The 24,371-nt window shown below is 42.4% G+C and overlaps 1 protein-coding gene across 3 annotated transcripts in view; it reads left to right on the plus strand.

Moving 5' to 3' along the window:
• Positions 1–24,371, plus strand: part of LOC136114587 (lens epithelium-derived growth factor-like) — a 167,450-nt gene that overhangs the window by 7,916 nt on the left and 135,163 nt on the right. For all 3 annotated transcript variants that reach the window (XM_065859960.1, XM_071801648.1, XM_071801649.1), the window contains exons 3-4: positions 13,373–13,449; positions 20,696–20,834. In XM_065859960.1, the coding sequence (XP_065716032.1) occupies positions 13,373–13,449; positions 20,696–20,834 (216 nt within the window). The remainder of the gene's footprint in view (positions 1–13,372; positions 13,450–20,695; positions 20,835–24,371) is intronic.

Raw genomic sequence — 24,371 nt, forward strand, 5'->3', positions numbered from 1 at the left:
AACCTTGAATGTATTGAAGCCAACTATGGCAATTGTGGAAGCCCTCTTGAATGCCTCTGGGTCAAGATCACAGGGGTCATCTTCAAGGGGGATCTTACGGTAGGCATCTGCTACCAACCTCCAAACCAAGACGATAAGGCCGATGAAGCAGTATTTGAGTCACTTAAGTAAGCTTCGAGACAACAGATGGGTGACTTGAACTACCCAGACATTTATTGGAAGAACAATATAGCAGCTCACATGTCATCCATCAAGTTGCTGGAATGCATAGAGGACTGCTTCCTCATACGAATGTTAAATGTGCTGAGCAGGAATGAGGCACTGCTAGACTTGCTACTCACAAACCAAGAAAACCTGCTTGGTAATATCTCGGTTAGTGATAGCCTTGACTGCAGTGATCACAATATTGTGGAGTTTGGAATCCTGCTGAGCATGCTGAAGGTTAGTACTAAGACAAAGGTTTTAGATTTTTAGAAGAGCAAGCTTCTGCTTGCTCAGAGTTCAGTTGGGAGGGATTCCATGGGAAGCTTCTGTGGAGGATAAAGAAGCTAGCGAGTGCTGGGAGTTTTTCAGGAAAGCTCTCCTGGAAGCACAAAAACAGATCATCCCCCTTAAAGGTAAGGAAAGTAGGCAGAGCAAGAGACCCCCTTGGCTTAACTGCAAGCTTCTGAGTCTGCTCAAAACCAAAAGAGAAGCATACCGGAGGTGGAAAAGCGGACAAATAACTGTTGAGAACTACAAGGGCATTGCCAGGGCATGCAGAGATAGATACAGTTAGAAAAGCAAAAGCTCAGCTCAAATTGAATTTGGCCGGAGATGTCAAAAACCACAAGAAAAGGTTCTTCAGGTATGTAAACAAGAAGAAACATCAGGAAAATAACAGCCAGCTGTTAAACAGCAGAGGGGACCAACAACGCTGAAAAGGCAGAGGTTTTCAACACTATCTTCACCTCTGTCTTTACCAACACTACTGGGCCCCAGGCCCTGAGAACAGAAATCCAGGCTGATGCTAATGCAGACCCACTGTCAATGAAGGAAGAGTTGGTAAGGGAACTATTACGGGAGCTTGACCCCTACAAATCGATGGGCCCTGACAATAGCTACTTGTGGGTGTTGAGCTGGCTAATGTTGTTGCGAGGCTGCTCTCCATAATCTTTGAGAAGTGGCAGAGATTGGGGATGTCCCAGAAGACTGGAAGAAGGCTAATGTCACCCCCATCTACAAGAAGGGCTTAAAGGAGGATCCAGGAAATTATAGGCACATCAGTCTTACTTCAGTCCCTGGGAAAGTTATGGAATGAATCCTCCTGGAGGCTATTACAAGTCAGTTGAAGAACGTGACTGGGAATAACCAGCACAGATCCACCGGGGGCAAGTCGTGCTTGACAAACCTGATCATCTTCTATCACAAAGTAACATGCTTGGTTGATGTGGGGCAAGCAGTGGATGTTGTCTACCTAGATTTCTCCAAGGCTTTCGATATGGTTTCCCACGGCCTCCTCCTAGGGAAAATGACGTTATGGTCTAGACAAGTGATCTGTGCAGTGGGTGGGGAGCTGGCACAGAATGGAATGCTACACAGCTTTGATTTAGTGACAATTTAGGATGTATTAAGGTAGATCACAAGTTTAATATATGATTTCTAAAAACACTTTATCAAAAGCTGATTAACAAAATGGTTTAAAACAATTCAGTGGGTTTTGTTATAATTAAAAACGGTCACTTGATTACAGTTTCTGTGCTGTCAAGGGTCGCACTGTACTTACAAAAGAGAAAATAAACTCATGTATAGACACGCACACACAGAGGTATATGATTAAAAGTTTACATACACATCTATAAACATACACTGTGGGGTCCCAGTCCAATTTTGGACTCAGGAAGGTTCAAAAATGATTCTAAGAGTGAGATTAAGACACAAACGAGGTCAGATGCCACTAAACAATCTTATTTTTATGCTTAAAGACAGAGTAAATCTATTTCATTTTCACACCTAAAGCTAGTGCAACAAAGAAAAAGGGGAGGTGAAATTAGGAGTAAAGTTAAGCAAGCATGCGAGAAGATAAAGCAAGAGATAGTCACTGCCAGGGATCCAAATGTCCTCTCCTGTCGCTGGGCAGCTCTAGCACTAGCAGTTTGCAGGTCTCTCAGGTTCTGATAACGCTTGGCAGTTTGCAGGTCTCAGGTCATACCAGTATCAGAGTCCAGGTCCTGGTAGGTGCTGGCAGTGCTCGGGTCTCAGGTCTGCCGGTCCCAGGTGACAGGTTTTGGTCCTGGTGGTGGATGGCCACATTTGTAAGTCGTAACAGTTGGTGGTGGATGTTGCCTGAGCACACTGCAGGCCTAGTCGTGGATGTTGGTGGTTGATATCACTGGAGCTTCACTTGAGCTTCCATAAGCTTCAAGCATTCTTTGAGTTTTAGCAATTCACAGTGATCATGCATTTTGCACTTTAACTCACTGTATTTAGGCCTTTACAGTGGGCCCAATGAAGCAAGCAGTGTGAGCAAGCATTTTTCTCTAACAAGCAGGCCTTAAGCATATTATTTTAGCAAGCAAGCTTTGAGACAAATAATTCACAATATCTCACCTTCCACACTTATGTGTTAAGGACCACCGTCTTTCACACACACTCAAACCATATGCTGAGAGCAGTCATCTCTCACACACACATACTTGCGTGCATTAATCCATGAATATTTGAATATATATATTCACACACACTAACCTATAGCTTTGTGTATATGGAATATATATGGATGTACACCTATAAAATTTCCCTCTTGAGTTAAGCAAACTACTCACTTTAATGCATTGACATTCCTCAAAGGGCAATTTGTCAGAACTCGAGAAATCTGTCCTTGCCCATGGCTCCACGGCTTTGGTTCGTTGCAAGGCAACTCTGGGGGGCATCCCACCTTGGAGGGAGATACTGAGTCACAACCCACTGTGATCCAGGAGAGCTCAAAGGGCCTCACTTTAGGATTGTTCTTTATAAGGTTGTAAGGTTGAGGCATGGAAATGACCTTACGACCCTTGAGATTGTAAAGAAGGTATGTATTTACACAGCGCTGGACACACGGGGAATAATTTCACCTAATATGTGTGTAAATTTACAGTAGCTGTGAGCTTGATTAAATGCAGTAAAGCGTTATATATTCATGAAAGTTTTAGGAATGCCTATACATATTCATAACCTGTCCCCGAGAAGGCGGTTCTTATTACAATGAGTTCCAGGAGACCGTTTCCATAGTCTCCACCTCTGGCCCCTCCTGGTTGCAGCTGCACAGTGATCGTGAACCTGGGTCCTCTTCTCTGTACACGGTCACCTTTGGTCTAGTGTGATGAGTTTGTTAGGACTCAGACTGCTGAGGTGGTTAAAACTGGCATATCTCCTGTTCTGTGCCCAAGTTTCTGTTATATAGTTCACCCAAGGATGCACCCAAGGTTTTTTATCTTTGCAAGGCATCAGGGAACTCCTGTTTCTCGTACAATAAGTTACACAAAGCTAAGCAAGGCTAGGCAATAGTGATGTGGGTTAAAGGGTTAGCTCTCTGTTAGCTATTTGAGTCTTTAAGTGTTAGTTCTTTAAGTGTTAATTAGTTAATTTCCTGTATCAAGGTCATTGACTTCAGTCAGTATTTTTCTACTGTAGCCACTCTTAGGATGAGGTAATATTCTGGCAGTATCCAGAACTCTCTAGATTGTACAGTTCTGGTACTGTTTTGCTTGGGCTGAGTCCCAGGTAGCAGATGTACCAAACCATCAAAAGTTGACTGATGGTTACTACCTTTCCCAGGCAGAAAGGGGGTCTGTGCCCATACGGCAGAAGTTCCAAGAGCATGAAGGGTGTGCCTTTGTGTCTTGATTCACTGCTCTTGTGCCTCAGTTTTCCCAGTTTCACTATACTTACACAATGGGGAATTGTTCTTGGCAGACCTACGGAACCCGGGGGGGGGTGGTGGTGGTGGTGGTGTGTGGTGTCCCTCAGTGCTCCGTCTTGCCGCACTCACACAATGGGAATTGTTTTCCCCAAATCATACCTGACGACCCTGGTAGCCAGGTAGTAGATTAACACAGCAGAGGGGTGGGGGATGGGGGGGATTGCTGCCACCACAATCCACCCTGTGATTTAAGTCAACTAATTGCTCCACAGAGTGTTGGTGTGGTCGCCCCTTGCATTTGTACCTATAAATAGATAATGCCATATTCCAACTGCAGTTTGTTATGATTTGAGGGAAATGTGTTATGTTTAAATTATTTGAGTTTCATCAAATTTAACTAGGCCATGTTGTATACGCGAGGAGGTTGTTGCAATAGGGTAATTTCTCTAGACATCCTCCAAACTCTAACATAGAAAATAATAGTTAACAACAGGCATAACATGATGGAAATTAGCAAAATCGTGATAGGGTGTAGCATCAGGTTCAGAGTTCCAGTTGATGTTGGAGACAATCCACATAGGACTTCCCACCATTGATGTCTTCCACCTTTCTTGACTCTCTCTAGCACTTGATGTATTTCTTCAGCATTGTGATGGACTGTGATAAGAATTCTCTGTCCCATTTCTCATGCTTTTTGCAGGTGGTTTATCAGATCAGGATGGTAGAGAAGTCAATTGATTACAGTCAGATTAATCCCAATAGGTGTTGGTTGCAGCTTGTGATATAACATGTAATCAAAAGACAAATCATCATGAGTAGTTATCAGTACAGAAAAGTTAAAATCACAAACAATAATCATAGAGAAGTTGCACACACATACATTGGAGTGATTGGTTAGATTGTGGATAGTGTCATCAATTAATAAGGAGTTACACAATGTTCTCATATGTGCACATCCTTTTCCAATATATATTTCAATTTTTTTTGCAGAGGGTAAATTCTAGTGATACATAAGACTCCTTATATAGAGAGTACACAATGCCAGCAAATAAATTAAGAGTTTCTGTGTTGTAAACACAAAACACCCGTAGTGATCCTAAATGGGTCAAGAATAAAGAAAAGACAGATAAGGGTGACATCCTAGTCACTGTCTGCTACAGGCCACCTGACTAGGAAGAACAAGTGGATCAAGCCCTCTACAGACAGCTAAGAACAGCTGCATGTTCAGAGGCCCTGGTCCATGTGGGTGTCTCCAACCACCCTGATATCTGCTGGAGGGACAATACAGCAGGGTATGAGCAATCCAGAGAGGTTCCTGGACTGCACAGATGGCAACTTCCCAACCCAAGTGATAGAGGAGCCAATGAAGAGAGGTGCTCTGCTGGACCTCATAATCACCAACAAGGAGGATCTGAAGGTTGAAGACAGTCTTGACTGCAGTGATCATGAGATGCTAGCATTCAGGATCATGAGGGGAAGGAACAAGGCAAAAAGCAAGCTCACAACCCTGGACTTCAGGAGAACAGACATCTTCAAAGATGTGCTTGGAAGACTTCTGTGTGAAAAGGCCCTGGAGGGAAGAGGGACCCATGAAATCTGGTTAATATTCAAGGATCACCTCCAAGCTCAAGAGTGGTCCATCTCAAGGAGTAGGAAGTCAGGTAAAAATGCCCAGGGGCCTGTGTGGATGAACAAGGAGCTTCTGGCCAAACACAATAAGGAAGCATACAGATGGTGGAAGGATGGGTAACCTGAGAGGCATACAGAAACATTCTCTGAAAATGAAGGGATGAGGTTAGGAAAAATAAAGCCCAAATGGAATTGAATCTGGCCAGGGATGTCAATGGCAACAGGAACCATAGAATCATTTTGCTTGGAAGAGACCCTCAGGATCATCGAGTCAAACCATAACCTAACTCTAGCACTAAACTATGTCCCTAAGAACCTCATCTATACTTCTTTTAAACACCTCCAGGGACAGTGACTCAACTGCTTCCCTGGGCAGCCTGTTCCAGTGCTTGAAAACCCTTTCCGTGAAGAAATTTTTCTTCATATCCAATCTGAACCTTCCCTGGCGTAACTTGAGGCTATTTCCTCTCATCCTATCACTTGCTACTTGGGAAAAGAAACCAACACCTTCCATGCTACAACCTCCTATCAGATAGTTGTAGAGAGCAATAAGGCTCAGTCTCCTTTTCTCCAGGCTAAACAGCCTTAGTTCCCTCAGCTGCTCCTCATAAGACTTGTTCTCCAGACCCCTCATCAGCTTCATCGCCCTTCTCTGAACTCTTTCTAGTACCTCAATTTCTTTCCTGTAGCGAGGAGCCTAAAACTGAACACAGTATTCAAGGTGGGGCCTCACCAGTGCCAAGTACAGTAGGATGATCAGTTCCCTAGTCCTGCTGGCCACACTATTCTTGATGCATGCCAGGATACTGTTGGCCTTTTTGGCCACCTGGGCACACTGTTGGCTCATGTTCAGCTGTCTGTCGATCAACACCAACAGATCCTTTTCCTCCAGACATGGGTCACCTTGTCATAGAAGGAGATCAGGTTGGTCAAGCAGGACCTGCCTTTCATAAACCCATGCTGACTGGGCCTGATTGCTTGGTTGTCTTGTATGTGCTGCGTGATGGCACTCGAGATGATCTGTTCCATAACCTTCCCTGGCACTGAGGTCAGATTGACAGACCTGTAATTCCCCAGATCCTCCTTCTGGCTCTTCTTATAGACGGGTGTCACATTTGCCAACTTCCAGTCAACTGGGACCTCCTCAGTTAGCCAGGACTGCTGATAAATAATTGAAAGTGGCTTGGTTATCATTTTGACCAGCTCCCTCAGTACCTTTGGATGGATCCCATCTGGCCCCATAGACTTGGGCATGTCTAAATGGTGGAGCAGGTCACTAACCATTTTCTCTTGGATTATGTGGGCTTCATTTTGCTCCCCGTCCCTGTCTTCCAGCTCAGGGAGCTGTGTACCTGGAGCACAACTGGACTTACTATTAAAGACTGAGGCAAAGAAGGCATTCAGTACCTCAGCCTTTCCCTCATCTTCTGTCACTATGTTTCTCCCTGCATCCACCAGAAGGAGATTTTCTTTAGCCCTCCTTTTGGTGCTGATGTATTTATAGAACCATTTTTTGTTCCTTTTTACAGCAGTAGCCCAACTCAGCTCCAGTTGGGCTTTGGCCCTTCTAATTTTCTCCCTGCGTAACTTCATGGCATCCTTGTAGTCCTCTTGAGTAACTTGCCCCTTCTTCCAAAGGTTATAAATTCTCCTTTTATTCCCGAGTTCCAGCAGAAGCTCTCTCTTCAGCCAAGCTGGCCTTCTTTTTCCCCACCGGCTCATCTTTTGGCACATGGACATAGCCTGCTCCTGCACCTCTAAGATTACCTTCTTGAAGAGAGATCAGCCTTCCTGGACTCCTTTGTCCTTCAGGACTGCCTCCCAAGGGACTCTGCCAACCAGCCTTCTGAACAGGTCAAAGTCACCCCTTCAGGAGTCCAAGGTAGCAGTTCTGCTGACCACTCTCCTTACTTCAAGAATAGAAAACTCAAGCATTTCATGATCGCTATGCCCAAGGCGACCTCCGACTGACACATTACCCATGAGTCCTCTGTTCGCAAACAACCGGTCCAGTGGGGCTCCTTCCCTAGTAGGCTCACTAACCAGCTGTGTCAGGAGGTTGTCTTCCATACACTCCAGGAGCCTCCTAGACTGTTTCCTCCCTGCTGTGTTGTATTTCCAGCAGACATCTGGTAAGTTCAAGTCCCCCACGAGAACAAGGGCTAGCAATTGTGAGATTTCTCCCAACTGGCTGCAGAATATTTCATCTGCCTCTTCATCCTGGTTGGGTGGTCTGTAACAGATTCCCACTAGAATATCTTTCTTGCTGCCCTTCCCCTTGATTCACACCCATAGACACTCAACCCTATCATCACCCTCATCAAGTTCCAGACAATCAAAACCCTCCCTAACATACATGGCTACCCCACCTCCTCCTTCCTCGCCTATCCCTTCTGAAGAGTTTATAGCCATCCAATGCAGCACTACATTGTAGTTTTTCTGCCGCACAATTGCTTCCAGCTCCTCCTTATTGTTGCCCATGTTGTGTGCATTGGTATAGATGCACTTCAGCTGTGCTATTGATCCTGCCACCTTTTTCCAGTGAGAAGCTCTAATTCCTTTGTGGCTATTCTCAGGCACTTCCACAGTTTCTAACACATCTATAACCCTTTTGTTTCTTCTACCACACAGCTCTCCATCCCCTACCTCCACTAAGACAGCAGAATGAAGGGCCTTGCTAGCACCCCATCCCTCAAATGCTGGCATGTTGGCCTTGGGTTTGTCTCTGCTATGCCTGGTTTTCTCCCCTTCCCCCTTCAAATCTAGTTTAAAGCTCTTTCAATGAGCCCTGCTAACTCCTGCCCAAGGATCCTTTTCTCCCTTTGAGACAGGTGCATCCCATTTGTCACTAGCAGGCCAGGTATCATGTAAACCAACCCATGATCAAAAACCCCAAAATTATGCTGGTGACACCAGTTCTACAGCCAGATATTGATCTGCTGGGTCTTCTGTAAGTGCATAGGTGACAAAAGGAAGATGAGGGAAAATGTGAGCCAATTGGTGAATAGGGCAGGGGCCCTGGTGGCACAGGACATGGAAAAGGCTGATGTACTGAATACCTGCTTTTCCTCAGTCTTTACTGGAAAAACCAGTCTTCAGGAATGCCAGGAGGAAAATGTGAAGCAAGGAATACACACAACTTGATAAAATTCTACGATGAAATGACTGGCCTGGTGGATGAGGGGAGAGCAGTCACTATTGTCTATGACTTCAGGAAGGCCTTCGACACTGTCTTCCAGAAGATCCTCCCAGAGAATCTGTTGATGTATGGGCTGGAAGAGCAGACAGGGAGGTGGACTGAAAACAGGCTGAACGGCTGGGCCCAGAGCATAGTAATCAGTGGCACAAAGTCCAGTTGGAGGCCACTAAATAGTGGTGTACCCTAGTGGTCAATACTGGGTCTGATCCTGTTCAAAACCTTCATTAATGACCTGGATGATGGGGCAGAGTATACCCTCAGCAAGATGGCTGATGGTACCAAATTGGGAGGCACAACCCCATGCACCAATATATGCCGGTGGCTACCCAGCTGGAAAACACCTTTGCAGAAAAGGACCTGGGGGTCCTGGTGGACAGCAAGTTGAATATGAGCCAGCAGTGTGCCCTTGCCGCAAAGAAAGTGAATGGTATCCTGGGTTGCATCAGGCAAAGTATTGCCAGCAGGTCGAGGGAGGCAATCCTTCCCCTCTACTCAGCATCAGTGATGCCACACCTGGAGTTCTGTGTCCAGTTCTGGGCTGCACAGTATAAGAGACACATGGGCATACTGGACAGAGTCTAGAAAAGGGCCACAAAGATGACGATGATGTTTAGCCTGGAGAAGAGAAGGCCCATGAAGGGAATCTCATAGAATCGTTTAGGTTGGAAAAGACCTTTAGGATCATTTAATCCAACCATTAACCTAACACTGCCAACTCCACCAGTAAACCATGACCCTAAGTGCCACATCTACATGTCCTTTAAATTCCTTTAGGGATGGCAACTCAACCACTTCCATGGGCAGCCTGTTCCAATGCCTGACAACCCTTTCAGTGAAGAAATTTTTCCTAATATCCTATCTAAACCTCCCCTGGTGCAACTTGAAGCTGTTTCCTCTCATCTTGTTGCTTGTTACTTGGGAAAAGAGACTGACACCCTCCTCATTGCAACCTCCTTTCAGGTAGTTGTAGAGAGCAATAAGGTCTCCCCCCAGCCTCCTTTTCTCCAGGCTAAACAACCCCAGTTCCTTCAACCATTCCTCATAAGACTTGTGCTCCACTAGCTTTGTTGCCCTTCTTTGGACATGCTCCAGCACCTCAATGTCCTTCTTGTAATGAGAGGCCCAAAACCGAACACAATATTCAAGGTGCAGCCTCACCAGTGCCGAATACAGAGGGATGGTTACTTCCCTAGTCCTGCTGGCCACATCAATGTATATAAATACCTGAAGGGAGGGTGCAAAGAGGATGGAACCAGGCTCTTTTTAGTGGTGCCCAGTGACAGGACCAGTGGCAATGGGCACAACCCGAAACACAGGTGGTTGCCTCTGAACATCAGGAAACACTTTTTTTTTTTTACTGTGAGTGTGTCTGAGCACTGTAAAAGGTTGCCCAGGGAGGTTGTGGAGTCTCCCTCCTTCTAGATATTCAAAAGCCATCTGAACATGGACATGGGTAAACAGCTCTAAGTGGTCCTGCTGGAGCAGGGGGTTTGGACTAGATGACCTCCAGAAGTCCCTTCCAACTTCAGTCATGCTGTGAGTCTGACGTTCTGTGATGACAAGTTCTGTGAGTGCTTTACTTGAGTTTGTGGTTGTAGACTTGTGGACAAAATATTCAGAGGTTAGAATTATTAAATAAAATCAAAACAAAACAGCCTCTGTAGTTTTCATAACATATGACATTTAGGCTTGGGTAAGTCATCAGCTGAGTATGGGAACAGGAAATGTTGCTATAGATTGCGGTGAGGAGGTGATATTTGAGAGGAACTGAATACTCATTTTTGCCTATACTCCATCCTTTCTTTAAGTAAATGGTAATTTGAAAATTGTTGATGCTATTTTCTTTTTTAACGGTTAGTATTGTTAAAGGATGTTATGAGTGCAGCCACCTTCTCCAGCCCAGGACTCCCTCTTGCTCATCTGCTGGAGCCCAGTCTGGTGAACCCAGTGTTTCTGCCCAGGCTGAGAGATGAGGCTGCTGCTTTTCCTTTTGTAAGTTCAACCAGTAGTGAAGCTGAGCATATATCCCAGAGACACACACAGGACACTAATGCAGCTGGCTACACAGACAAGGCACTACCTTCAACAGCACCTACATATAAGACTTGCATAAAACAAAGACAGACAGCTGAGTCTCCTCCTTTCTTCTCTATGGCTAGTAGAGATAGAAATTCAACTAGTGAAGACACACACGACACTCTCTAGATTCACAAGCACATGCACATTTGCTGATTCCCCAGTACTGGCATTCCTGTCTTGATCCTAGGCCCTCTTACCTGCTTTATGGGTTCACTACTCGCCAGCTAGTCCAGTATGATGCTTGCTAGTAAACATATGCTCGTCCCACAGCCACTCCACATTCACAAGTCCTCCTGGGTATACCAGCACACATCCTCCACCCACGTGACACCCCTGACTGGACTCAGGGCTTCCTATTCACCAGATAGTCTAGCTTGAATCTTGCTAGTGAATTATATACACACTCACGCACAGGGTGGAAGATAGAGACACTCTGCCGTCCCAGCAGCTGGCAGCAGGCACATGGGCTGTGACCCGGAGTCCTGCTCCAGCTGCTGATTTTGAGCACCTTACTTGCCTTAAACATGCCAATCCCTCCCAGTAAGTGGTTTTCAGTACTCACCCTGATGTTGCCCCAGTGGCTGGAGGCCAAGACCCCCACCCACTCTAGTAGCTGACACCACAGGCCAGAGTGTGGTAGGTTAAGTTTGGCTGGATGCTAGGTACCCACCAAGCTGCTCTTTCACTCACCCTCTTCAGCAGGACAGGGGGAGAAAATAAGATGAAAAAGCTCATGGGTCAAGATAAGGATAGGGAGATCTTTTACCTGTCACCATCACGGGAAAAACAGACTTGACTTGGGGAAAAATTAATTTGTTGCTGACAATCAAAAATAGAGCAGGATAGTGAGAAACAAAACAAAACTAAAAGCAGACTCACCTTCACTCCTAATTCTTCTACCTCCTCCACCCACAAGTGGTGCAGGAGGGATGGGGAATGGGGGTTGCAGTCAATTCATAACATACTCTCTGCTGCACCTTCTTTCTCATGCTTTACCTCTGCCCCAGCATGGGGTCCCTCCCACAGGAAAGTCTTTCAAGAACTGCACCAACATGGGTCCTTTCCACAAAGATACAATCCTTCAGCAACAGACTGCTCCAGCATGGATCCCCAATGGGTCACAGTTCCTGCCAGGATTCTGCTTCTGTGTGAGGTTTCCACAGGCTGCAGCTTCCTTCAGGGTATATCCACCTCCTCTGGTGTGGGGTCCTCCACAGGCTGCAGTGTGTAAATCTGCTCCACCAGAGACCTCATTGGGCTGCAGGGGGACAACCTGCATCACCTTGGTCTTCTCTGTGGGCTGCAGGGGAATCTCTACTCTGGCACTTGGAGTACCTCCTTCCCCTCCTTCTTCACTGACCTTGGTGTCTACATAGTTGTTTCTCTCACTTTCTCATTCCTCTCTCCCAACTGCTGTTGCACAGCCTTTTTTAACCCTTTCTAAAATATATTTTCACAGAGCCATCACCAGCATCACTGTTTGGCTCAGCTTTGGCCAGCAGTGTGTCTGTTTTGGAGCTGGATGGAACTGACTCTGCCTGGCATAGGGGTGGCTTATTTTCTCACAGAGGTCACTCCTGCTGCCCCACCCCCCACTACCAAAATATTGATATGTAAACCCAATAAATGCATCTACACACCCAGTCTGACTCAAGTATCTGGCACTAAGTCTTTGCAGCAAACATACACATGGGATACAGAGAGAGATTACACAGAGAGACAGTTGAGAAAAGATATAAGACAATAGGACAGACTGCAGTGATCAGGCAAAGGGCTCAGCTAGACAAGCATACTGACCAGCCCCGGTTTTAACCCTTTCTTTCTACATCCCTCTTTGTTTCTCCCTGATTTCTATTTGACCAACATGTCTCTTCATGGGTTTGCATAGTTCTATTGATTCCCTTATCCATCCCAGTCTGGTGTCCAGGATCTCCCCTGCTTTATAATCTTAGTCACAAATTCCAGGTTGATCTTCCCAGGAGTGGCGCCTGTAGTTTCTTGATAGCCCATCAGTTAGTGTGAGTGGCAAGGTTTGTTTCTTCTCACTCTCTCCGTGTTTGTTTTGTCAGATCTCTGTCTCTGCATATTTTGTTTCTGTCTTCCCCCTTTTCTTTAGTTTCCCAACTGATAAAGTCCCTGATTAGATAACCTTGCTGGAATAAGCATTCTCATACTCCACATATCCTTAACAATTAGAGTGAGTGAACAGGTTTGGTTCTGGTCACTGCATCCCTTATTATTTGTTGATCAGGTTTGTGTCCCTGTATTTTCTTGTTTATGGTTTCCTTCTTTTCTTATTATACCTTTTTTTTTTGCATTGAAAAGGTCCTTGACCAGATACCATTAAAGGAGCAGACACTCTCCTTCTACATACCCTTACAAATATCACTAGTTTCTTTTTTTACTTGTTCACTTGTTTCTGTTTTTTAATATATAATCTTTGAGTCTTGTTTTGTTTAAATCTCTCTCACTTTTTTCAATAATATTTTGTTTCTTCAGGTTAATGCTTAACACTTAAGTGTTTTCCCCTAGAGTGTTTTTAATTGTTACTAAACTTTAATTCTAGTCTCTCTTTCTCTTAGGTGGATGAAATTCCAGATGGAGCAGTAAAACCTCCTATCAATAAAATGCCTATATTCTTTTTTGGCACTCATGAGACGTAAGTCCTTTAGATTAAAGGGCATATTGTTTTAACTGCAGGATGTCTTAAAAGTAGCTTAACATTTTACATTGAGTGTTTGAAAAGTATGTGATTCGGTGGCAGACTATATTTTCTTAAATTAATCTCTAATGGCAAGATAGGCAGCTTGCTTTCCACATTTGCTGTGAAATGGTGTGGTTATAGTCTACTATCCCCTGCAACATGCACTTTTTCCTGCTCAGTGAAAAAGCAAGAGCCTACCCAAAGTGGTATGATTGACATATCTATCTTTCTTTTGTAAGGGATTTTAATTATAGTCCCGTATCCTCAAAACTGTATTCTACAGGAAAATGAAATAAATCTGAAAACTATGGAATAAGTAGCATTTGAGTCCTTTGAGGGGGAGAGGGGGAGAAAAAGTGAAGAGGTGCATTTGAAGCCCAAGATCTCACCCCAGTTAGTTTCATGCCTGCTATCATGTGAAGTATCCAAGAAAGATGAATATTTTTTGTAACACTAACATTTTTGCAACAGAACGTAACATTTCCTTTGAAAGGACTCAATTTTTCCCACTTCTAAATATGTTTTTATGCTATTCTCTGACTATTATAGTCAAATATGTCATGCTGCTTCATAATGTTGTTCTACTGTAGATTACAGAGATCTTTAATTCAGTGTTAATTACCAATTTGACTTGTGGGGGAAATGCTGGTTTTATTTCCTTTTTTTAAAAGCTGCGAATAGTATTGTAAAGCAGGTCACACAGCTAATTGTCTGTATAATTGTTTCATGTCTTGTACATCTTGCAGAAAGATTTTTGTCCTCCTTCAGACCATTAAGAAATCTATAAAAATCTCTCTAAAGTGGTACTTCCTACCTATCATTAAAAATAAATGTGGTGAAGAAAATACAGTATTCTGATGAATTAAAAATAAAACAGTATCAGCTCTCACTGACATTGCTTTCTATTTAACTCTTTTTAAGAAGTGACTTTTCTGTCAATGAGCTTTGTATATGTTTGGCTCCTATAACCATGCGTTTTATTGACTGTTCACATCACTCCATATAGTTCTATACAGGGTCAATTATTTTTTGTGGTTTTGTGGGGAGAGGAAGCAAGGTTTGAATTCTGTTCTCCCCCCTTTTTTGTCCTTGCTTTATAGTGTTCAGTAGGTTTGTACCCTTTTCAGGATGTTTTGACAATTAAAATAAAGCACCCTTTTACTTCTCTCCTTTTAAACATATGCCATTCTGGATCGCACTACTTGTTTTTACTGTCATTTGTGAAGATGTATTCAGGAACACAAATCAAGTGTAGGGTAGAAATAAATGAATTTATATGTAATCTTAAAAGTTTCTGTAGAATTCTGAGAAACACAATGACCTTTTCTCAAATGTGACAGGTTCTGAAATAATGTTTGATTGCATGTAGATTATTGGCAAATTTGACACCTCATACCCACTCTTTGATACTCATACAAAGCAGTTTTACTGAAATTGGTTTTGGTAATGTGGTAGATTCAGGGCTACTGCATTTCAAAGTTCTCAAATGTTTTCTTTAGAATATAACTTTGAAAAATGTTTTTGAATCTGCCTCTCATATCTTACAGTGTTGCAGAGTACTTCCTTTCTTCTGGAAGAGGTGGCCCAGAGAGGTTGTGGGATCTCCATCCTCAGAAATGCTCAAAACCTGACTGGGCATGGCCCTGAGCAACCTGCTCTAGTTGACTTTGCTTTGAGCATGGAGGGCTGGACTAGACAATCTCCAGAGGTGTTACCTTCCAACTTCAATGATTTTATGATTCTAAAGTATAAGCTTGTATTTTGATTTTCATTGTTGCTTTCTTCTGAGCTTCACCAAAAACTAAATTTGTAACTTCTTGATATTCTTGAAAAAAACAAAACAAACCAAAACCAAACAAACAAAACAACAGCAACAAAACCCAACCAACCAAAAAGCAAACCACAAAACCAACAAAACCCTAAGAGCCTATTTCTTCTTTTCAACATATTTGTCAGCTGTCTTCTTGGTTTAGAAATATTAGCCTTTTCTAAAGGAAAATTTGGTATAAACTAGATATTTGTATTTTAACAAATCTTTATGTGAATTTCTTGTTTGAGTAAAACACATAAGCACAAATTTTAGCTAGTCATAGGCAGGCAGAAGGTCATACTCTGGACTCAAGACCCTGGACCCTATATGTCAGGGTGATATTGTTAGCAATCAGGACACATAACCACGGACGTAGTTATATGCAGTGCTTTATTTCAGCGCTGGGAAACCAGGGGTTCGCACTCAAAGCTGGCTTCGAACAGCTGATTCAGATTACACCTTATTATACAAGTTAGTCACATACATATTCATTACAACCCCTGACAACCATTAGCATATTCCGCACCTATTCTAACACAAACTTCCTATCTAAAAGATGCTATGTTTATCAGTTATTTTCTAAGGTACCAACTTTAAAAGAATATATCGTAAATCTATGTCCACCTTAAGAATAAGGCTCGGTTACAGTTACCTGCCTTATGAGAATATACCATAAATCTATGTCAACTTTAAGAATAGAATTTGGTTACTGAATACAAGAATTCTATGGTTACAAGGTTGGTTGCTATCTTAATGTTAATCCAACTGTAACAGATCCAGCGATATCCAGGGCAGAGCCAACGAAGGCCCATCCTGACCTGTTCCAGAAGGGAACATAGAGGGAAACATCTTGTAAAGTTGATTCTGTTACTAACAATATCTGTCCTGTTTAGGTTTCCTTGACCTTTTCTCCTTCTTGTGTATGGGGATGTAACTGCAAAAACCCAGTAAGCTACATGACCTTAGCAAGGTAGCTAATTCCTAGTATAGCTCCAACTCTGAACATTGTGGGTAGAGATTTACAACTGTGGAAAAATACTTCCTTTCAGAGCAAAGGAAAGCAGCAGTTTTCTCTTTCATCTGGTCTGTCTCTCTTCCCCCCATCCCCCCTTTTGCTCTGATTAAGTAGGATGGATGCTCTCTAACAATCTTCCGCAGAGAGATGGATGGTAGCCACTGTGAAAGATAAGATTGTTTTACACTACTGGAGTAGGAAATGCTTAAGCTTCCTAGATGACTTGCAAATTCTCTCTATCTTATCTAAATTTGGGTTGTACTAAATGATCTCCAGATGTCCCTTCCAATCCTAACCATTCTGTGATTTTGTAAATGAATAGGGAGTAAGTCTCAAATACTTTATTATAGAGATAATGAAAAAAACGGGGAAATGAAACTTAGGGATTTTTTGTTTGTTTGAACTTTACCATGAACTATCTCATAAAAACAGTAGCAGCATCTTCAATTCAAGCAATTGGATCTTAGAATTATACTTTGTCAGACAGAGCTGGATATAGGCACAGGGATGAAAATGACAATGTTGGTCACTGAAGTTTTCTGTTTTTCTATTAACAGCAGTTGGATTGCTACTATGAAATCCTAACTCTAGAGGATGTGGTACTACAGCAGAAACTTCATGTGCCTTGATGTTCTGCAGTACAAAGCAGAATACTGGTGTTTAGTACTTTATTACCTTGTTTTCCCAGGTCTGGCTTAGAAAAAAAATACAGTGTAGATACTGCAATTTGTGGGAAAAGGTGTCAGTCTAATAGCCATAGTTGTGCAACTTGCACTACAGATAATAATGTATGGCTTTTAGAGGGAGGATTTTTTGCCTGCAATTAGGGAGCCCAGTTTCTGTAGATGAAAACAAAGATAAAAAGAAGCAGTTTTAAGCCCCAGATACTGAAACTATGTTTTTTTTTTCACATTTCTTTTTATGAATAAGGATGGGAAAGAAATGTGAAATAAGGAGCAATTTAACACTTCTACTAGCCACATTATTGAGTATCTATCTCTTCACGCTTCAACTAAAAAATCTAATTAATTAAAAAATAGAATATACAAAAAAATTTAAGTTTGTTTCTAACTCTGTGCTGATACCTGTGTTTCTGATTATTAAGCTGTACTTCTGATCATTAAGAAATCATAGGATTCATATAGCTTAGGAAAAAAAAAAGGAATGTAGCTTTTTTTTTTTAAGACTAACCAACCACAATGTCCTTTGTATAAGCAGACCTTGTACCAGGGGTAACTTTGTGCTTAGTAATTATACCCTATTGTTAGGATTATCATAGATTTACGGCATATTCTTCTGAAACAAGACCTGGTCTTTAGAAACAGAACCTGAAGCAGGATGCTGAAGTAATAAATAACCAAAGACTATACAAATGTTGCTTAGTGTTGCTTAACAGATAAGCTTGTATGAACATATATTTACTGCGCTTGCACGAAGAGTTGCCGACGTGGAGAGTTCAGTTAGTGGGCATGTGATGAAGATGAGAAACGACCCCTGAAGAGGAAGAAACAACCACCAAAAAGACTGCAATGCCCAGAAAAGAATGTTAGATGGCAGAAGAGACCGTAGAATAAGTAGCCTCATGTTTATGTAATTAATTCTTAGAATATGCATATGATATTTTAATGGTTTCTAAGAATTGTAATGCATATGTCATTTTTCTGTCAATAGAAGCCAAGTAAGAATGATCAGTCGATGACACACTTATGGAGGAGCATGCCCAGTGCTGTCCCGGTGCCGAATAAAAGGAATTCTACTTTTAAAACCTTAAAAAGTGGTTTTAAGAGTTTATTAATTTACCGATTTTATGGTATCAGTGCCACCTCATTTCAAAACACTATTAACTTAAGCAGAGGGTTTGGGCCTTTTTAATTATCTTTGAACAGCAAGATTATAATTTTCTTGATAAACTGATTTTCATTCAGATATACAAGATACTTAGAAATGCTGAGCATTTCATGTAAAGCATTTAATAAAGTTGTATATTTTTTGTTAGATTTCCATGTCTTTCAGGATAAACTATATATCATTCTTACAAAGATATAGGAAATCATTCTTTCCCAACTTTGTTTCATCATCCGAGATGTACTGGTTTTAATTTAATAGCTTTGAAAAATTTTGCATTGGCTTGAAACCATATCTTCTTATATTCGTACTCATTATCTTGTATTATGTTTCCAGGATTTAAGGAATCTTTATTTCTTCACATTTTATCTTGGTTTGTTAAGGAAGTAATGTCTCTTTCTGAACATCAGTCAGCTGCTCAATTTTTTATCATTGTTTGACAGCAGTGGGTGACTCTTTGTTGTGGTTTAACCCAGCAGGCAGCTAAACACCAAACAATCATCCACTCACTCCCCCCACAGTGGGATGGGGGAGAAAATCTGAAAAAAAAAGGTAAAACTTGTGGGTTGAGATAAAGACAGTTTGATAGCACACAAAAGGAAAGGATAATAATAATAATAATAATGATAATGATAAAAGAATATACAAAACAAGTGATGCACAATACAATTGCTCACCACCCACTGATCAATGCCCAGCCAGTCCCTGAGCAGCAGCCCCCGGCTAACTTTCCCCCTAGTTTATATATTGAGGATGACATCATATGGTATGGAATATTCCTTTGGTCAGTTGGGGTCAGCTGTCTCAACTGTGTCCTCTCCCAGCTTCTTGTACAGTCCCAGCCTCCTCCTCGCTGGGAGTGCAGTATGAGAAGCTGAAAAGTCTTTGACTTAGTGTAAGCACTGCTCAGCTACAACTAAAACATCAGTGTTTTATTAACATTCTTCTTTCCCTAAATCCAAAAAACAGGACTATGCCAGCTACTAGGAAGAAAATTAACTCTATCCCAGCTGAAACCAGGACACTCTCTCAACTGTGATCTTAACAAGACATAACATTTAAGGCACAACATTGCTTAACCAACCTCATAGCCTTTTATGAGGACATAACTAGGTGGATAAATGATGGCAAAGCAGTGGATGTGGTCTACCTTGATTTCAGTAAAGCATTTGACACAGTCTCCCACAGCATCCTCATTGCTAAACTGAGGAAATGTGGACTGGATAATTGGGTAGTGAGGTGGACTGTGAATTGGTTGAAGAAGCCAGAGAGTTGTGGTCAATGGGGCAGAGTCTAGTTGTATCTAGTGGAGTCCCTCATGGGTCAGTACTGGGACCAGTACTATTCAGTATATTCATCAATGACTTGGATGAGGGAATAGAATGACTGTCAGCAAGTTTGCTGATGACACAAAACTGGGAGGAGTGACTGACACACCAGAAGGTTGTGCTGCCATCCAGAGAGACCTGGACAGGCTGGAGAGTTGGGTGGGGAAAAATTTAATGAAATATAACAAGGGCAAGCATAGAGTCCTGCATCTGGGCAGGAACAACCCCAGGTTCCAGTATAGGTTGGGGAATGACCTATTAGAGAGCAGCGTAGGGGAAAGGGAGCTGGGGGTCCTGGGGCCAGCAGGGTGAGCATGAGCCAGCACTGGGCCCTTGTGGCCAGGAAGGCCGATGGTACCTGGGGTGGATTAGAAGGGGGATGGTTAGTAGATTGAGAGAGGTTCTCCTCCCCCTCTATTCTGCTGGTGAGACCGCATCTGGAATATTGTGTCCAGTTCTGGGCTCCTCAGTTCAAGAAGGACAGGGAACTGCTGGAGAGAGTCCCACACAGGGCAACAAAGATGCTGAAGGGAGTGGAGCATCTCCCTAATGAGGAAAGGCTGAGGGAGCTGGGGCTCTTTAGCTCAGAGGAGACTGAGGCATGACCTCAGTGTTTATAAGTATGTAAAGGGTGAGTGTCACGAGGATGGAGCCAGGCTCTTCTCGGTGACAACCAATGATAAGACAAGGGGCAATGGGTACAAACTGGAACACAGGATGTTCCACTTAAATATGCAAAGAAACTTTTTCACAGTGAGGGTAACAGAACACTGGACCAGGCTGCCAAGGGAGGTTGTGGAGTCTCCTTCTCTGGAGAGATTAAAAACCCGTCTGGATGCCTTCCTGCGTAACCTCATCTGGGTGTTCCTGCTCTGGCAGGGGGATTGGACTGGATGATCTTTCGAGGTCCCTTCCAATCCCTGACATTCTGTGATTCTGTGATTGACTGTTTCCTACTGGGACACTCAACACCTAGGAGAGAGCAGTGAGTGTCGTACTAATGGAAAAAGGTTTGTTGAAAGTAAAAGTTTAGAAGACTAAAAATGCTTCAGTAGCAGCACTTTACTGATTACAGAATATCACTTCAGATGCCTCATTAATGAATATTATTATTTTTTATAATATCTGGTGCTAAAGTTAATTCAAAGAGTAACAATTTAAAAATGTGATGTTTCTGATAACTAATGTTTTCATCTCTTGAAGGGCATTCTTGGGACCAAAGGATATATTCCCTTATTATGAAAATAAAGAAAAATATGGCAAACCAAATAAAAGAAAAGGCTTTAATGAAGGATTATGGGAAATTGACAACAATCCCAAAGTGAAATTCTGTCATCCGCAGGTAAGTGATTCAGAGTCTGTGAAAACTTTGATCTATTTTGTCATATTTTTGTAAAAAAACCATGATGGCTTAGCTGCTATAGGGGAATAATTTATTGATCTGCATCACTGAGTTACAAATTGGACTAATGTTGCTATTGTTATTTACAATTTACCTCAATTTTTCAGCAAAATAAGAGAAAATTGCTCTTCTATATAATTGGGTGTGCCATTTTATTATGGTAATGTTAAGGAGGCATCATGTTAATAGGTTCAGGACACAAGGATAAAGTTATGATGTTATTTACCAGGGAGGTCCCAGTCGACTGGAGATTAGCAAATGTGATGCCCATCTTCAAGAAGAGCTGGAAGTAAGATCCAGGGAGCTATGGGCCTGTCAGTCTGACCTCTGTGCTGGGGAGGGTTATGGAGCAGCTCATATTGAGTGCCATCACATGGCACATACAGGACAACCAGGCAATCGGGCCCAGTCAGCATGAGTTTATGAAAGTTTTGGGCCTCTCACTACAAGAAAGACATTGAGGTGCTGGAGCATGTCCAAGGAAGAGTAACAAAGCTGGTGAAGGGTCTTGAGAACAAGTGTTATGAGGAGCAGTTGAATGGCCTGGGGTTTATCCCGGAGAAAAGTAGGCTGAGGGAAGACCTTATCGCTCTCTACAACTACCTTAAAGGAGGTTGTAGTGAGGAGGGTGTTGGTCTCTTTTCCCAAGTAACAGGCGATGAGAGGAAATGGCCTCAAGTTGTGCCAGGGGAGGTTTAGACTGGATATATTAGGAAATATTTCTTCACTGAAAGGGTTGTCAAGCATTGGAACAGGCTGCGCAGGGAAGTGGTTGAGTCACCAACCCTAGAAGTATTTGTGTAGACATGACGTTTAGGGACATGATTTAGTGGTGGACTTGGCAGTGTTTGGTTCATGGTTGGACTCGATGATCTTAAAGGTCTTTTCCAACCTAAATGATTCTATGAATGCTTATATCCCTGAATAAGTCTGTTAAAAGCAAATTGTATCCCATCCTAGGTAAAAACAAATTTTCTTTTATCTTCCTCCTGCAATGACACCATAAAGAACATATCTTTTACATATAGTATTGCAATCTAAGGGTGACTGGCAGCTTGGATGGTGGCAGTTAATGTAGCTGTGTTCGGGACGGCAGCCGTAAGAGAAGTGGTGTTTGCATTTAACTTTCTATAGTCTATGGCTAAGCACCATCTCCTGTCTTTTTTTTAAACTGGCCACACTGGAGAATTATATTGGGACTGCATTTGGAGACAATGTGTCTTTTTCTAGATCAGCTATGACCTCCGCAATACCTGTCCAGTCAGCTGCAGAGACAGGATCATGAGGGACATGAGTTATTTTTTGAGTCAGGCATCAAGTATGCAGCTCACAGCGAGCAAACTGTGCCAGTTCACTGATGCCCATGGGTAGCTGCTAGTTTTTGCTTAGCTAACCAAGTACACTCCAGGTGGCCAAAAGTCCAAACACTCCCATCCAGCAGTTTCTAAACTTGTCCTTGTAATACATCAAAGCCTAAAGCATTTTCCTTCCCTGAAACTACTGATAATTGGTGTCTTGATATTCTTTTCTCCCCTTGCAATAACAAGTTTACTTTAGCTACAGGGCATATTTCACTTTTGCTGGTAAATCCTATTATTTTAACCCTTTGTCGCCTAGGCTTAACGTTAATTCTTTGAACAAATTAGAAAGTATTGAAATTAAATTTAAAATGTCACTAGTTGTCTTTGGGGGCTAATTGGAACATAATTATGAGTTTGAACAGCGGAGGAACACACAGGTCGACCCAATATGAGTGATAAAGCATAGTTCAATTTATTAGCCCGAACAGCATATACTTATACAGTTCACGATAATTATGCATACCTGTCACCTACTAATTGGCTTAAGCTCTAACAGTCACATTTGCATGGTCCTCCTACTTGCAGCTGCTAGCTATGCTTATTCTACATTCTTGTGCTCTTGAAAGCTGTTTGTGAAACTCTGCCAAGGTCTCAGTGACCTTGCTGATTTTACTGAAACAGTCAGCGGTTCCCACTGTGGCCTAGTCTTGCTACTTATGCTAAGGCCTTCAGAACAGGCTCTGCTCATACAACTGCTCTGCAGACCCATGTCCCTTATTTTTAAGCCATTCTCCAACATATGAGGGCCGTCTGTGTTATCTCATTGATAAGCTTTAATCATGAGGTTTATGAGATCGGGGAAAGTGTCAGGGGTTCTGGGGAGTCTGTTTTACTTGTGGGATCTGTCTGCATCAGCTCAGGATTGCCCTGCTGGTGTCAGTTCATCCCACCCCATTTCTTGACTATGATTTGCAGCAACATGCATCAAATCTGCCCAGGTTGAGATGGGTCAGAGTCAGGGTTGACCATCCTGACCCACCTGAGCATTCTTTTCTATATTTTATCTTATTTCATCCCTTTTTTGCAATGAGGTAGGATTTTAAAACAGCAGGGGCTCCCCTTATCAGTGGTCTCATGGCTTGGGGGTCTACAGGGGCAGAGATAGGGTAATTACCATATGCAGCCCTTTCATTCATAGCCTGAAGGCAGGTTGATTTTTGTAACAGCAGTAGAAAGTTCACTTAATGATCTTATTGGTATAGCAGTGGGCTCCCCTCTATCCTGCTACTCACCACGTAATAGAGCATGGTTCAGTGTTAGGGGCTGGTCCATCATTCAAGAACACTCCTGGTCCCCAAAAGCCATCCACTTCATTTTAACATAATACAATCACCTCCAGTTAAGGAGACACACCACAGATATTCAGTCTTGCTTTTGCCAGGCTTCTGCAGACTGGCCAGTTGAAAGGTGTCCTATGGAATGGTCTTTATGCTATCTCTCTGATTGCCCCCTTGAGGTCCAGCAGATATCTGTTTTAATAATACTAGGGGCTATCTTAAATTCTGATTAATCTAATTCACTCTCATCACTAAGTTCTTGATTTGGGGTCCTCCCAGATATCTGTGCCCCAATCTTCTGGGGAAATGATTAGCTTATGAATTTTCACAGGATCTAGGGGGTTGGGGGCCCGAATTCTCATGAGTTCTAGTTTATCCTCTAAATTCTTGCATTTTCCTTTTTCCTCCCTCAGTTGTTTCTGCAGTTGCTTTATTTGCAGAGATAACAGCATTTCTTGTTGCTTTCTTTGTTCAACCTCATCTTGTAACACTCTCATTTCCTGTTCTTTACATTTCTTATACTGATATGCACCTCTCAAACATGTTCCCAACATTTTGCATGTTATTCCCTTCTCTTTACCATTTTCAGTTTCCCTTTTATGAGGTTTAACTGTTCTTCTATCTTATTCCAGTTATCCTGCTTTTTGTGCACCAAATAATCAAAACATTTCAGTGAAGGGTTAACTCTGTGCCTCTGCAAGTAGTTAGTGATTGAATCTGACATCCTGCTTACTATGCCAATTTTTGTCACAGGTGAATTATTAAGAGAAGTCATAGTTATAGGGTTAACTAAAAGGGTTTTATTAATGATCAAACAATGATCAAATGGTAATTAATCA

Source organism: Patagioenas fasciata, chromosome W (assembly GCF_037038585.1).
Source record: "Patagioenas fasciata isolate bPatFas1 chromosome W, bPatFas1.hap1, whole genome shotgun sequence".
Lineage (NCBI taxonomy): Eukaryota > Metazoa > Chordata > Aves > Columbiformes > Columbidae > Patagioenas > Patagioenas fasciata.